The sequence below is a fragment of the Myxocyprinus asiaticus genome, chromosome 45 (genome assembly GCF_019703515.2).
Source record: "Myxocyprinus asiaticus isolate MX2 ecotype Aquarium Trade chromosome 45, UBuf_Myxa_2, whole genome shotgun sequence".
In the NCBI taxonomy this organism is placed as follows: domain Eukaryota; kingdom Metazoa; phylum Chordata; class Actinopteri; order Cypriniformes; family Catostomidae; genus Myxocyprinus; species Myxocyprinus asiaticus.
Genome location: NC_059388.1, coordinates 28,173,149 through 28,189,044, shown reverse-complemented (window position 1 = coordinate 28,189,044; position 15,896 = coordinate 28,173,149). Strand labels below are relative to the sequence as shown.

The window sequence follows — 15,896 nt, the reverse complement described above, 5'->3', positions numbered from 1 at the left end:
GGCCAAAGTCTTGTTTTCGAAGAAATCTGAGAGTATTTAAGAAGAAACATCGTTTTCAAAAGTATGTGGTAATAGAGAGTGTTTTTGAAAGTCTCTGTTTTCGTAGGAGGAAAATGCCTGTCAAGTGTGTAAGAGAGGCGTAAAAGTAGCAAAATCAATGCGTTTTCAAGCAATAATGTTTTAGTGTGGACATGGCCTAAAAATGTAGATGGACTGCAGCGCATGGAACAGAATGCAGGTGTCTCAAGACTTGATTTTAAATGTTAAAGTTCTTTTTAACTTGACACAGCGTTTTAAAAGTGTAACGCTCCTGCGCGAGACACTGAAAAAATAGCGCAACAATCAAAGCACATGTCTAGCACGTTTACATAGAAAAACAGCTCAGACGGATACAAAAATGCATTTGGTGTGAACGGCCCCTAAGAAAATGTTTTTTGCATTGTTGATACACAGAGGTTAAAACATAACCAGAGTGACAGAGATTAGAAAAGTCAGTCAGTGTACAGTATTTGGAGGCCTAGCTGAAGGAAAGTGTCATTAGAGCATTTTAGCAATGACACTTGCTTTCATGAGGTAATGTGCAGCTGGTGCTTTGAAAGGCAGCGGCTGCTATTAGTCTGAGGATGTTCAGCAGGTACAAAAATTACTTAATGCTCTCATTCTGTCTGAGGCTTTTGTTAATGTGCCGCGCCATGCTCTGATGTTTTCAAGAGCCGTGGCAACTCTATTATAGCCACTTCAAACAAGTTGTCAAAATCTATTCTCGCCTGTTCAGCTTTTTACAGCTGTAAGATGAGAGCGTACTGAGGACATATTCCTGTTACAATTGAATTATGAGTCTATGAATTATGAGGTGTTTGCTCAGTTTTCTCATTGTTGTGTGTTGTGTGCTGTTTGGTTCTCTTTAAGAAGTCGGCTCCCCGGAGGAAGTGTGCAGCCTGTAAGATTGTCGTCCACACGGCCTGTATTGAGGAGCTTGACAAGGTGAGCAGAGTGTAGAAATAATACATCTTAATAATATATTTATTTCAGATGCTGCAAAAACATCAGTCAACTCAATGTCTCTCTCTCTCTCTCTCTCTCATTCTCTCTCCCTTACAGATCAACTTCCGCTGCAAGCCCACCTTCAGAGAGGGCGGCTCGCGATGCCTTAGAGATGTGAGTGCTACATCATTACATAATCTGACATCATGGATCATACTGTTGTTTTGATGTATACTTATGGTGCTTTGTGTGCTGTGACAGAATGAACCCTTGTTGGCACGTTTACATGTGACCCGTTGTGTCTGTTTGCGACAGCAGAATGTATTGCGACATCACTGGGTCCACCGACGGCGACAGGAGGGGAAGTGTCGTCAATGCGGCAAAGTATGTCACACTTTTAACATTATGTCATGTTACTGACCAATGAGAGATTGAATTGCATGTGTTTTTGTTATTATAGCTTTGCAAGCACTACTATTTCTAATACTTAAGGCTAGGGTGTACTTAATTTTTCTGCATGCATGGACAAGCACTCTAGTGTTTCAAAGTATACTCTTTTGACCGCAAGCCCATACGGACACGTTTGCACATGCATACTATGCTCATGACGCAATTTTTGTCTCGTGCACTGTATGCGAGACGTTGCTGTACACTGTCACACTGTTTGTGCTACGGACTTAATGATATTTCTAATTGCACAAGTTGTGTTATTACTATTAAGTGATCAGATTTATGATTTTTACCTGACAGATGATAAAATTAGTGAAAAATGCATAGCAATGCCTTTTCCACCACCCACAATGCCTAAGAATAAATCATATTTACTTCGGTATATGTAAATATCTAGTATGTTTATGCTGTTTTCATCTTTTGTAGAGTTTTCCGCAGAAGTTCTTCCACAGTAAGGAGATCGTGGCCATCAGTTGTTCCTGGTGCAAGCAGGCAGTGAGTATCACATCTGTGTTTAGCGCACTGCATCTCTAACTTTGGTTTATGTAGTGCATAATACAATGTATGTACTGTCCATCTCTCCATTGAAGTTCCACAACAAGGTGACGTGCTTCATGCTGCATCAGATCGAGGAGCCGTGCTCGTTGGGAGCTCACGCCGGGGTCATCATCCCTCCCTCCTGGATCATCAAAGTCAAGAAACCGCAGGTTCGTCCACCTCAGAGAATATCTGAGTTTAATGTTTTTATTAACACTTATTTGTATGTGGAAATTTTGTTTGCATAATTGCATCTGAGGCTTATTCACCATCTCTCTCCTGTCTCTCAGAGCTCGTTTAAAAACTCCATTAGAAGGAAAAAGCGGACGTCGTTCAAAAGAAGAACCAGCAAAAAGGGCACAGATGTGAGTAGCTCTGTCTCTTGTCCTCTGACAGGAATGAAGGGGCGGTCACACTACACTTCACGCTCCATTCAAACGCATCCGGCTAAATTCAAAGAACACATTTTTCAGAGCTGCGTGTGAATATGTGTATGTTTGTGTAAGAATAATAATGTCACTTCTGCAGGAATCAAAATGGCGCCCATTCATGTTGAAGCCGCTACCCTCCCCTCTGATGAAACCAGTGCTGGTGTTTGTCAACCCCAAGAGTGGAGGAAACCAGGTAATCAATCAGTCAATCAATCATTCCATCCATCCACCCACCCACCCATCCATCCATCCACCCACACACCCATCCATCCACCCACACACCCACCCATCTGGTTTTTGTTCCATCCACCCATCCACCCACCCACCCATCCATCCATCCATACATCCATCCATCTGATTTTTGTTCCATCCACCCATCCATCTATCTATCCATCTGTCCATCTATCTATCTATCTATCTAACTGTTTTTGTTCTACCTATCTGTCCGTCCATTCGCCCATACATCCACCCACCCATCCATCCATCCATCTGGTTTTTGTTCCATCCACCCATCCATCTATCTATCCATCTATCTATCTATCCATCTATCCATCCATCTATCCATCCATCTATCTATCTATCTATCTATCTATCTATCTGTTTTTGTTCTACCTATCTGTCCGTCCATCTGCCCATCCATCCATCCATCCGTCTGTCTGTTGTTCTATCTATCGATCCATCCATCCATCCATCCGTCTGTCTGCCTGGCTGTCTGTCTGTCCGTCAGTCTGATTATCTTCTCTCTGTGTCTCAGGGGACTAAGCTGCTGCAGATGTTCATGTGGATTTTGAACCCTCGACAGGTGTTTGATCTGTCTCAGGGTGGACCAAGAGAAGCGTGAGTATCTCTCTCTCGGGTTCAGCTCTCTTCTCTCTCTCCTGCTCTTAATGTGCTTTAACCCACCATTTCTTTGTCTTTAACACATTAATTATGTAGTCTTTTGATCTCACTGCTGCTTTCTATGAGGGAGTTCAGTGTTCTAGAAGCCTTTCTTCCCACAGTGCCTCAGTGTGCTTCCTAATTGAGGTGTGAGGCAGCACAGAACAAACAGCTATGGCAGTCTAAAAGAAAGAGAGAGTATTAAGACGGGTGGGTAGACAGCTGGGTGGCTGGGGGGCTTTCTGTTGAGCTGTCTGACAGAGCTGGGATTAAACTCCCTCTATTAAAACAGAAGACTAACACACACACATATTCACATACAATCACACATATACAGTCACTCCAAAATGTATTTGGACACTTAAGTCACACTTAGAAATGTAATTGCATTAGATTCTGCACTCTGCAAAGAAATTATGCTAGACTTTTATTCAGTACTAATTCCACTTTTCTGAGACATTTTTGCAGTGAATGTTTACCAACTGATGTGGAAGTAGTTAGTAGTGAATCTATGAAGTCACTTCCCATCAAGTTCACACAGGTGTCCTAGCAGAGTAACTACAGGTGTTGTACAGCACATTAAATATGGACATGTTCCACTAATGTTTGCCAACCAGAAGGTGTTACAATACTTTTGTCTTCATTTTGAGCAATATATCTTTTTTTTTTAACAGTTTTAAGACTAATACACTTCTTTTTGTTAAATCTTTTCCTTAAAATCTTTTTTAAATCAATGCCACTTTGTTTGATATTGAGTTATCTAATCTAACATTTTGAGTACACTCTAAATGCTTTTACAAATATCGGCAACCTGTGAAAAATTGCATGTTTTTCATCTGTTGATCATGGCAGTAGCACTTTTTTTGTAAATCATTCTGTTGGCTAAATGCCTTAAATATACACTGATAAGCCAAAAAATTATGACCACCTGCCTAATATGCTGTTAGTCCTCCGTGTGCTGCCAAAACGCCGCCGACCCACTGAGGCATGGACTCTACAAGACCCCTGAAGGTGTCTTGTGGTATCTGGCAATAAGACATTAGCAGCAGATCCTTCAAAACCTGTAAGTTGCAAGGTGTAGCTGCCATGGATCGGACTTGTTTGTCCAGCACATCCCACAGATGCTCTATTAGATTGAGATCTGGGGAATTTGGAGGCCAGGGCAACACCATGAAATCTTCATCATGTTCCTAAAACCATTCCCGAAAAATGTGTGTAGTGTGGTAAGGTGCATTATCCTGCTGAAAGAGGCCACTGCCATCAGGGAATACCATTGCCATGAATGAGTGTACCTGGTCTGCAATGATGTTTAGGTAGGTGGCACGTGTCAAATTGACATCCACATAAATGACCCAGGGTTTCCCAGCAGGACATTGCCCAGAGCATCACACTCCCTCACCGGCTTGTGGTCTTTCCACAGTGCATCCTGGTGCCATCACTTCCCCAGGTAAACGGCGCATATGCACACGGCTGTCCACGTGATGTAAAAGAAAACGGGACACATCGGACCAGACAATCTTCTTCCACTGCTCCAAGGTCCAGTTCCAATGCTTGCGTGCCCATTGTAGACACTTTCGATGGAGGACAGATGTCATCATGGGCACTCTGACCTGTCTGCGGCTACGTAGCCCCATCATACGCAGCAAGGTGCGATGCACTGTGTGTTGTGACACATTCCTCCCATAAACCATCATTAAAATTTTCTGTGACTTGTGCCACAGTAGACCTTCTGTCAGTTCGGACCAGACGGGATAGTCTTCATTGCCCTCGCATATCGATGAGCCTTGGGCGCCCAACACCCTGTCGCTGGTTTGTGGTTTGTCCCTCCTCGGACCACTTTAGCTAGGTACTCACCACTACTGAACTGGAGCACCCCACAAGCCTTACCATTTCAGAGATGCTGTGACCCAGTCGTCTGGCCATAACAATTTGGCCCTTATCAAAGTCGTTCAGGTCTTTACTCCTGCCAATTTGTCCTGCGTTCAACACGTTGATTATGAGAACTGATTGTTCGCTTACCATCTAATCTACCCAGACTTTGACATGTCGCCTTGTTAGGAGATGATCAACGTTATTCGCTTCACCTGTGAGTGGTCCTAATGTTTTGGCTCATCGGTGTACAGTATGCAGAATGTAAATGGTGATGTTGAGGATCAGAAATTAAGGGGGACTCAGGGAAAAAAGGCCACCAAATGTGATAAAAGTGCCTCCAAATATCAAAATGTCCAGGCAGAATGTATTTATTTTGTTATTTGTGATATCTGATGTAGTTCTTAGTATTCAATTCTAGGCCTAGTTATGATACATATTATGGCATATAATATGTGTTGATGTTTATTTAATTTTATGGGTAAGAGGTAACATATTCTCAATCAAATTATTCTGATTATATATGCCCTCATGAAAGTACAAAATGCCACTGAAAATCAAATCTGGGGGTAATTTCTGCCCTTTAATCGAAAAGTTAATTTCTGACATCGGTGATGTCACTCTAGGTGTTTGGAAATACTTTGTTGTCAGTAGCACACCAAACCACATTGATAATGTCAAGACAAGTCATTTTTATTTGTATAGTGCTTTTCACAACACACAGCAGCTTTACGGAAAATGATGCTGTAATGAATGTTTACCTTTTTCTGTCAGGTTGGAATTATACAGGAAAGTCCCAAATCTTCGCATCCTTGCCTGTGGAGGAGATGGAACGGTAAAACAAAACACATTGAGATGATAAGATGTACTGTATCGTCTACCCTGCTAGAAATTTAGACATTTGAACACCCCGTTCCCCCTGCTCTTTTCTCCAGGTGGGCTGGATTCTTTCAGCTTTAGATGAACTACAAATGAATCCACAACCTCCAGTAGCTGTGCTTCCACTTGGTACAGGAAATGACCTCGCTAGGACACTCAACTGGGGCGGAGTGAGTCACCTCTTCATTCACAGTCCACGATTGATTCAAGTTCAGCCAAAGAGCAATTTTTTAAATAATTTGTTCTTAAGGTTAAAGAAGCTAAATTTGAAAGTGTTTGGAGCCCCATTTTATCGTTTATTGAACATAATGAAGTTTATATAGCTAAGATGGTTCAAAGTGTCTGACCAATGTATATTTGACTGTGCATTATTCAGTCCCTTCAGTACTGGATATGTCTATGGGTGATATCACATTTGTTGTAATGTGTACTCCACCTTTATTTACTTATTTTGCTTTATTTATTTAATTATAATTATTTAATTATTAATTTTTGTAAAGTTTTGTTTTGGGTTTGTGTTACAGACAAATTCCAATGTATATTGTAGATGAGGAAACCGTGGAGAATGTACTAATGGAAAAACCCAGTAAACAAAAAAATGTGTATGATTAGGGAATGCAAGATATTGTGACAACGCAGCAGATAGGGCAAGTGACATTTCTGTCAACACTGGTCATCAGGCCCTAAAATGGGTATGTTTTACACAAAACAGGAACACTCATCAGACTTGATCAGCCTTTTCTGATTGGCTGAGAGGCCTTCATTGTGATGTTGGCTAGTTAAGTGCTCGCCACTGATAAATGCTGCTCATTATTTTCCATTATATTCTGACTGTGTCCCTGCAGAAACACTGGCCTTGAGTCTGGAGAGTCTCTTTTTCTCAATGTTTTTTCTCCGTGTTTCCCATGCCTCTATTGAAAGTCTATTATTAGTAAAGGAACGGCTTTAACGATCCCCGCTGTCTTTCTTTTCCCCCGCTCAGAACATTTGTATTGATGGTATAATCATTTCAATTCACATCAAGTACTGTGTTTATGCCTAGAGTAAATAGCCCTTCATATTCAGCTGTGTTATATAAGACCAAGGTGGTCTATAATAAAGTACCTTTGCTAGCATTCCCATTTATCTCAATGACTGTTTCTCAACTGGCGCATGCAGCTCCAGAAATACGCAACCTGCATGTTGACCTTATGGAAATGCCACCAACTTAAGGTGATGTCCTCATCTTTCTTCTTTGTTTTATTTGAAGGGTTATACAGATGAGCCGGTGTCTAAGATCTTGTGTCAGGTGGAGGACGGTACAGTGGTCCAGTTGGACCGATGGAATCTGCAGGTGGAGGTCTCATTTGTGCAGCCGGAGGAGGGAACGCAGAAGGTGATACTGGCATGGGCTTCTTTTAATGCTGGCACTGAGAGTGTTGTGTTTATCTGCTGATATCATAAAGTGCCTGTTTGTGTGTTTTTGTTTTCAGCTTCCTCTCAACGTGTTCAATAATTACTTCAGCCTCGGCTTTGATGCTCATGTGACGCTGGAGTTCCACGAGTCAAGAGGTTCGTGGCACTGTGTCTTAACCATGGCATATTGGACACTTTTAAAGTATTTTATTATATTACCACTGAAAATGTTAGTCAAAGTTGATCTGCTCCAGAAATGTCATAATTAACTTTTAATTCTGAAAATTTTCCACCTTTCTGATGCTTGGAATTAATCAGGCTATTTTAATATTGTTAGAGTTCATCAGTTCGAACTGTCCGTTTCAATGAATAAAACTCTTATTCAACATTTTGTTTCATCATGTATTAAAATGTGTGTATATATATATATATATATATATATATATATATATATATATATATATATATATATACTGTATATGTATGTAGGTAATGCTGTTTATTATTATGTATTGTAATATTGGTGAATGTAAATGAAAATGGTTAAATAACATGCTTTTGTTCATCTAGTGATGACAGTGTGGAAAGCATGTCATTAGTATTTATTATTTTTATTTTACTAGAGTTTTGTTGTATTTTAAAAAAATATTATATTTTATTCATATATAATATTTTTTTTAAATTATACAAACTTATATAAAATTATATATAAAAATAAATGTAGGTAATATTACTGTTTATTATGTATTTTTATATTGGATCATGTGAATGTAAATGGGTAAATATGCTGCTTTTTTTGTTCATGTAGTGAACAACATTGTGGAAAACAGGCCATGATTATTTATTTTTATTTTACTAGAGTTTTACTGTATTTTTTTTTAAATGATATATAATAGTATACATACTGTATATATTTTAAAAAGTTATAAAAAAAATATATAAAATATAAGTAGGTAATATTGCTTTTTATTATTATTATTAGTATTGTTATAATGGTGCATGTGAATGAACATTTTTAAATATCTTGATTTACTTTATTTTACTTTAAACATTTTGAATCTACTTGGCTACAATGGCTATTTAATTTAAATTATGGTTCCTCTGATTGGAAAAAAACAACTTTTTAACATTTTCAATTTCAGAGAGCATACATAAATGTTGAGAGATATATTGTGAAAAGGCTGAAAAAAAATCAAGCTGTTTTAGTTCAAAGGAGGAAGGAAAATCCTGTTATCCATAATATGCCCCCTTTAAAAGTAAGCTTTGACCCAAACCACTGGCTGAAAATGTGTGGCACATTCAAACCCCTTTAATAAAATGACCCTGTTGGCCAAAAGCTGTATGTATCTTTGCTTTTTCATTCTCCTATCCACAGAGTCATAAACAAGTGTGTCTTTCTGCTCTCTACAGAAGCCAACCCCGAGAAATTCAACAGTCGCTTCCGTAACAAGATGTTCTATGCAGGAGTAAGTTGCGGATTTCTAGTCTTACAGAATAAGTGTGTGCTTTTCTACGGTTGTTTAGAGCAAAATTGTGTTTGTGAGAGAGAGTGACTCTAGATTTGTCGCCTCAGGCTGCTTTCTCCGACTTTCTCCAGCGGAGCTCCAGGGACCTGTCGAAGCACGTCAGAGTGGTGGTGAGCACCCAAACTCTGCCACAAACTTTCCTGAAAAGCACTCACATTTGACAGGGCCTGTCCATTCCATTAGGGGCAGCGATAATGAAGCCCACCACATGAGCTCAGTCTGTCTGTTTCTCAAGTGTTACGCCACCCTTCCAGTGTTCATAGTGTTTAACATGTTCTTCTCTTGCATCATTTTTTTCATCGGCCTTCTAAGTGTGATGGCACAGATCTCACACCCAAGATTCAAGAGCTGAAGTTCCAGTGCATCGTCTTCTTGAATATTCCCAGGTGTGTGCATACAGGTGCAAAAATAAGTTAACTCAGTATTGTACCTGAGGTACACGGTGCCATTTTTGCCTTAAAAAAATGCTTGCTTTTTTATTATTATTAATTTGTACTTTTTCTATGTACTAACTCTGTGCACTAATGCTCTCCAGATACTGTGCTGGTACCATGCCTTGGGGCAACACGGGTGACCACAGAGATTTCGAACCTCAGAGACATGATGACGGCTGCATCGAGGTGATTGGGTTCACCATGGCCTCCCTGGTGAGTGCTTGAACTCTCTCTTTATTTTTAAATGGTTGATATGGACAGTGACAGTTAAGACTTATGGATTAAATGTAATTCCTGGTGTTCACAACAAGGCGGCGCTGCAGGTGGGCGGTCATGGTGAACGTCTCCATCAGTGCAGAGAGGTCGTCCTCACCACCTTCAAGACGCTGCCTGTGCAGGTGGACGGCGAGCCCTGTCGTCTTGCGCCCTCCACCCTGCGAATATCACTGAGGAACCAGGCCAACATGGTGCAGAAAAGCAAGAGACGCACATCTGTTCCTCTGCTGAATGAGTGAGTCCTGAAAAAAATCTGCATACATGCTTATCTATACACAGACGTACTCACATTTAATACACCTTTCTAAGTACATATTTGTCAATGACAAGTACAAATGTCCAAGTTGATGAAAAGGAAAATTTCTTTAAAAAATGTAGTTTAAAATGTGAAGTTCTTGAAATTTTATATTTGTATAATAGGTATGTGTGTATGTATATGTATGTGTGTGTGTGTGTGTGTGTGTGTGTGTGTGTATATATATATATATATATATATATATATACACACACACACACACACACACACATATATATATATATATATATATATATATATATATATATATATATGTGTGTGTGTGTGTGTGTGTGTGTGTGTGTGTGTGTGTGTGTGTGATATATATATATATATATATATATATATACACACTGGCAGCCAAAAGTTTGATATAATGTACAGATTTTGCTCTTATGGAAAGAAATTGGTACTTTTATTCACCAAAGTGGCATTCAACTGATCACAATGTATAGTCATGACATTAATAATGTGAAAAATTACTATTACAATTTGAAAAAAATGTTCAAACGTCTTAAACTACTTCAAAGAGTTCTCATCAAAAAATCCTCCACGTGTAGCAATGACAGCTTTGCAGATCCTTGGCATTCTAGCTGTCAGTTTGTCCAGATACTCAGGTGACATTTCACCCCACACTTCCTGTAGCACTTGCCATAGATGTGGCTGTCTCGTCGGGCACTTCTAATGCATCTTTCAGTCTAGCTGATCCCACAAAAGCTCAATGGGGTTAAGATCCATAACACTCGTTACCAATTATCTGTTGTCCAATGTCTGTGTTTCTTTGCCCACTCTAACCTTTTCTTTTTGTTTTTCTGTTTCAAAAGTGGCTTTTTCTTTGCAATTCTTCCCATAAGGCCTGCACCCCTGAGTCTTCTCTTTACTGTTGTACATGAAACTGGTGTTGAGCGGGTAGAATTCAATGAAGCTGTCAGCTGAGCACATGTGAGGCGTCTATTTCTCAAACTAGAGACTCTGATGTACTTATCCTCTTGTTTAGTTGTACATCTGGTCTTCCACATCTCTTTCTGTCCTTGTTAGAGCCAGTTGTCCTTTGTCTTTGAAGACTGTAGTGTACACCTTTGTATGACATTTTTTGGGGGGCAATTTCAAGCATTGTATAGCCTTCATTCCTCAACAATGATTGACTGAGTTTCTAGAGAAAACTGTTTCTTTTTGCCATTTTTGACCTAATATTGAGCTTAAGATATGCCAGTCTATTGCATACTATGACAACTCAAAAACAAACACAAAGACAATGTTAAGCTTCATTTAATGAAACAAATATCATTCAACAGTGTTTGATATAATGGCAAGTGATTTTCTAGTACCAAATGATCAATTTAGCATGATTACTCAAGGATAAGGTGTTGGAGTGATGGCTGCTGTCTAGATTTGATAAAAAATGACTTTTTTCAAATAGTGATGATGCTGTTTTTTACATCAGTAATGTCCTGACTATACTTTGTGATCAGATGAATGCCACTTTGGTGAATAAAAGTACCAATTTCCTTCCGAAACAGCAAAATCTGTTCCAAATTTTTGGCCCCCAGTGTGTATATATACTGTAAGTGTACACATCTTAATCATTATTTTTATGTTTTTTAACTTATTTTTCAATGTTGTTTTTTTTTTGTTTTTTTGTTTGTTTTTTTTATCATGCATTTTTAATCATAAATATCATGATGTTTTTGATGTGTTGGCATTTTACCATGAGATATTATACAAACTGAACTAATCTTGCCATGTCATTAAAAAGTCAAATGAAGGGATATTTTTTTAAGATATTTAAGATCTACAGGGGTCGTCTCTGTGATGTCATTTCCTGTTTGACAGTTTTCTTGTCACATGACAACAAAACGGCTTCCTCAATGGCTCCCTGACATTTGATTTGGCGGACAGATTTATTTGAAGCAATAATAATATATATATATATTTTTTAAAAAGCTGCATTACTACTTATTTTCTTAAGGTTGTCTATGCCAGACAACCTAAAAATTTCAATCTTTTAAAGACTTTCTTTTCCTCCTTTGTGTCCCTTAAAAATATCAGAATGAATTTGTATGTTTTTTTTTATATAAATAATTTGATCCGGACATAAAATATGCCCACCACCTCATTGACCGGTATACGGCTGATCCCAAAAGAACATTCTCACAAACTTGGAGACTCTAAACAGCGCATTTCCACCACAAACACACACACACTCGTTAAACTTCATGGCTTAACAGCTGGCTCAGATTGTGTAACTAATCAGTCTAATGCAAACTGCTATCAGTTCTGTTGTGTCTGAAATGCTGCAGCCTGTCTGTGCTTCACTGTTTCTGATGAATGTTCTAGTAACAGCACTAATACTCTGTGTGTGCAGGTTCTGTTAATCTAGAACATATGCAGTCCTTTGTGTGGTGCTCTGCAATGCCTCAGTGTGTTTTCTCTTTTTATTTGTCCTCTCCATCTCTTAATTACTGGTTGCACTTCATCCGTTTGTTTCCCATCTACCCCTCTTCCTCTCTCTCTTCCTCTTTCTCTGTTTGTGTGTTCTAACTCTGGCTTGGCTGTTCTGCCTGTGTTCCCGTGTGGCTGTGTTGACACAGCACTCAGAAAGTGTGCGCAGCTGACCTGCGCCGTCTCTCTGCTCCCCCCGACTCTTTCTCTGTGTAAGTACGCTATCTTTCGTGATCCCTTGAGCACACTAATCTGTGTCACACACCTCGACCTCGCTGTGTGTGCGAGAGTGTGCAGTCGAGGGTATCACTCATGAGTGTTTTGTGTGTTTTTCCATTAGCTAACAGTATCTTGAGGTTTTATTACATGGGTCATTGACAATTAAGGTTATCCGAGGTGATAAAAATGAGAAATCTTTTAAAAATCTAGTTTAAAACTACGTGTAAAGTTAGTTTGTGTTCATTTTATAGCATTTTTATTAAAAATGTCAAGTGGTGTAAAAATCTAATATTTTCCTTACACCTTGAATACACTAGTGTACACAAATTGTATTAATATGAAAGCCCGTTTGTGCAACCTGAAAAAATTGTGCTTTAGTAAGTCGATTCTAAGTCATATTTATTAGATTAAATGGGTCAAAGTCATAATTATAAGATAAAAAGGTAAAAATTTTAGATAGTAAGTTAGAATGAGATAAAGAGTCATATAATGAGACAAAAAGTCAAAATTATTAGTAAGTCATAATTATGAGATATTTATTAGATTAGTATTAGTCCTAATTTTTCTTTTTTATATAATAATTATGACTTTTTGTGTCATAAATATGACTTTGAATCTTGTTGTTATGACTTAGTATCGTATAATGACTTTTTATCCCAAAATAATGACTATGAATTTAATAATCATAACTTTTTATCTCATAAATATGACTTACCAAAGCACAATTTTTTTTTCAATGTGGTGGAAATGGGCTTCAATACATTAATTTCAAACAAAACTTGAAAAAATATATTTCAATGTAAATAAATGATATAATTTTTTTTACAAATATAAATTTTTAGGTCACGATTATCAAGAAGTTTTCTCAGGATTTTCACCATTTGATTTGAACAAAAAAAATTAAAATATCTGATTGTGATGAGGCTCTTCGGATGCGGCACTTAGAGAGAGAAAGAGCCACACAGCAGCTGTGTGTGGCTCTCTCTCTCTCAAACTGCCGCATCCGGCTCGTCTTTAACCCTCTCCTCGGCTGATTAGCCTGATTGGGGGTCGGGCGTGAACACTCACGGCCCGGCCCCACCCTCCTCCTCGTCACACTTCTCCCTCCTTTGCCTCAGGCCGGGGAACTGCATGACGTACACCCTGGCGTGACATACACACACACACCCCTCCCCCACTGCACCTGCCAGCAGGCTTTCCCTGCCTTTCTCGAGACCTGGGAGGGAAAAGGGGAGAGAGAAAGTGCGAGGTGGAGCGACAGTGAGAGAAAGAGAGGAAATTGCTTGCCGGTTCCCAGACATGCCGTCGCCTGGTTCTCGACCACTCGTCCATCTTCTGGTGGACGACAGCCACTCCTCCCTGGGCGGACAGCAGCGAGTACTCCAACCCCTGGCAAATGGAACGCCTCTCCACATTCTGGCAGCCGGTAGCGAACCCATCTGCCCCTGGCAGCGGCTCCACCACTCCAGGCGGCCAGCAGCAAGCCCCTCCTCCCCTTGCGGACGGCGGGCATTCCACTGACCCCTCCGCATTCTGGCGACCAATAGCGAGCCCCTCCGCCCCTGGCAGTGGCTCCACCGCTCCAGGCGGCCGGCAGCGAGCCCCTTCTCCCCTCGCGGACGGCGGCCGTTCCTTCGCATCCAGGTGGCTGGCAGTGACTCTTCCGTCCCCCGGTGGATGGCCGAGGCTGCTCCTTTGGGCGGACGGCAATGGCGAGGACTCCACGACAGTGTATCCCTCCTCCTTCCTGGGTTTCGGCACCAATGTAACAGGGGGGATTAAAATGGGAAAGGAGGAGGCGGGAACCGGACGAACCATCAAAGTAATATTTAATGAAAACTTAAACAAAAAGACACAAACATAATCACACACACGGCAGCTGCGTTTGTCTCTCTCTGTCTCTAACTGCCGCATCCGGCTCGTCTTTAACCTTCTCCTCGGCTGATTAGCCCGTGCACACTCACGACCCGGCCTGGCCCCACCCTCCTCCTTGTCACACTGATGTTTTTTTTAAACTTCACATAGTGTAAATGGGTCCTAACCTCTCTGTTTATTTTTATTTATTTTTTGTATTAATAATATTTAAAAAGAAAATTGTTTTGCTACTTATTTTTTAAGAGATAGTTATAAAAGATTATTCCTAACTACTTCTTCCAACATTTATTTTTCCAAGAATTTCAGACTTTTTTTCACTGTTTCTGAACGGTTACACCACTTAGACATTTTTTACTTTAAGCCTCAGAAAAAGAATCGATGACATGTTCATCATTGTTCTGTGTGAATTGCATTTTTAATGTATTCTTGAATAATTTAATAGATCCGGGAAAGAAAAGTCACGTCATTTACCCACATTCAAATATTACTTAGTTATTTTCGATCTTATGAGGATGACAGTCATGACCTAAATACACCAAATCAAATGATTTGAACCACATCACTTGATGTGAACACATTTTGTCATGATCTTCACCTGTCACTGTTCCATTATGTTTATTTTTTTTCATAACTTCCTCATCTTGAGGAGTAACTTTGCTTTGATAGTTATTCATTACCATTCATACTTATCTTTTATGGTTGCAAAGTCCTTTAAACAAATTGCTCACCCAAAAATAAATATTCTGTCATCATTTACTCACCCTCCTGTTGTTCCCAACTCGTACACAGAGCTGTTTTGAAGAATGTCCATGTTTTTTTTTTTTGTTTTGTTTTTTTATTTTATTTGGAATGCCCAATTCCCAATGTGCTTTAAAGTCCTTGTGGTCATGTAGTGATTTGCCTCAGTCTGGGTGGCGAAGGATGAATCCCAGTTGCCTCTGCGTCAACCTGCGCATCTTATACCAGGCTTGTTGGTCAACTTACCATGCTCCCCACTGAGAATGAACCACATTATAGCGACCACGAGGAGGTTACCCCATGTGACTCTACCCTCCCTAGCAACCGGGACAATTTGGATGCTTAGGAGACCTGGCTGGAGTCACTCAGCACGCCCTGGGATTCGAGCTAGTGAGCCAGCGATCTCCAGGGGTGGTAGCCAGCGTATTTTACTACTGAGCTACCTAGGCCCCCCACGTTTTTCTTTTTGATACAATGAAAGTGAAAGGGGACTGGGGCTCCTGTCGAGCTCCAAAAAGGATAAATAAGCACCATAAAAGTTGTTTATGTAATTTGTACGCTATATTCCAAGTCCTTTGAAGCGAAATGATAGCTTTGTGTGAGGAAAAGATTAAAATTTTAGTTGTTATTTGCTGAAAATCTTCCTCAATGTTATTTGCTGTTGTGT

At 39.8% G+C, this 15,896-nt stretch overlaps 1 protein-coding gene across 8 annotated transcripts in view; it reads left to right on the top strand.

Moving 5' to 3' along the window:
- The window catches only part of LOC127434820 (diacylglycerol kinase iota-like), a 61,088-nt gene that overhangs the window by 36,969 nt on the left and 8,223 nt on the right, over positions 1 to 15,896 (top strand). Inside the window, exons 4-21 of one of the 8 annotated variants that reach the window (XM_051687819.1) lie at positions 913 to 984; positions 1,102 to 1,158; positions 1,300 to 1,368; positions 1,861 to 1,929; positions 2,025 to 2,141; positions 2,262 to 2,336; positions 2,500 to 2,595; positions 3,157 to 3,239; positions 5,925 to 5,985; positions 6,086 to 6,199; positions 7,279 to 7,404; positions 7,502 to 7,580; positions 8,835 to 8,890; positions 8,998 to 9,060; positions 9,263 to 9,336; positions 9,486 to 9,597; positions 9,696 to 9,895; positions 12,547 to 12,609. In XM_051687819.1, the coding sequence (XP_051543779.1) occupies positions 913 to 984; positions 1,102 to 1,158; positions 1,300 to 1,368; positions 1,861 to 1,929; positions 2,025 to 2,141; positions 2,262 to 2,336; positions 2,500 to 2,595; positions 3,157 to 3,239; positions 5,925 to 5,985; positions 6,086 to 6,199; positions 7,279 to 7,404; positions 7,502 to 7,580; positions 8,835 to 8,890; positions 8,998 to 9,060; positions 9,263 to 9,336; positions 9,486 to 9,597; positions 9,696 to 9,895; positions 12,547 to 12,609 (1,586 nt within the window). Of the gene's footprint in view, positions 1 to 909; positions 985 to 1,101; positions 1,159 to 1,245; positions 1,369 to 1,860; positions 1,930 to 2,024; positions 2,142 to 2,261; positions 2,337 to 2,499; positions 2,596 to 3,156; positions 3,240 to 5,924; positions 5,986 to 6,085; positions 6,200 to 7,278; positions 7,405 to 7,501; positions 7,581 to 8,834; positions 8,891 to 8,997; positions 9,061 to 9,262; positions 9,337 to 9,485; positions 9,598 to 9,695; positions 9,896 to 12,546; positions 12,610 to 15,896 lie in introns of all 8 variants that reach the window. The other 7 variants (XM_051687816.1, XM_051687818.1, XM_051687817.1 and 4 more) reach the window with 7 other exon arrangements.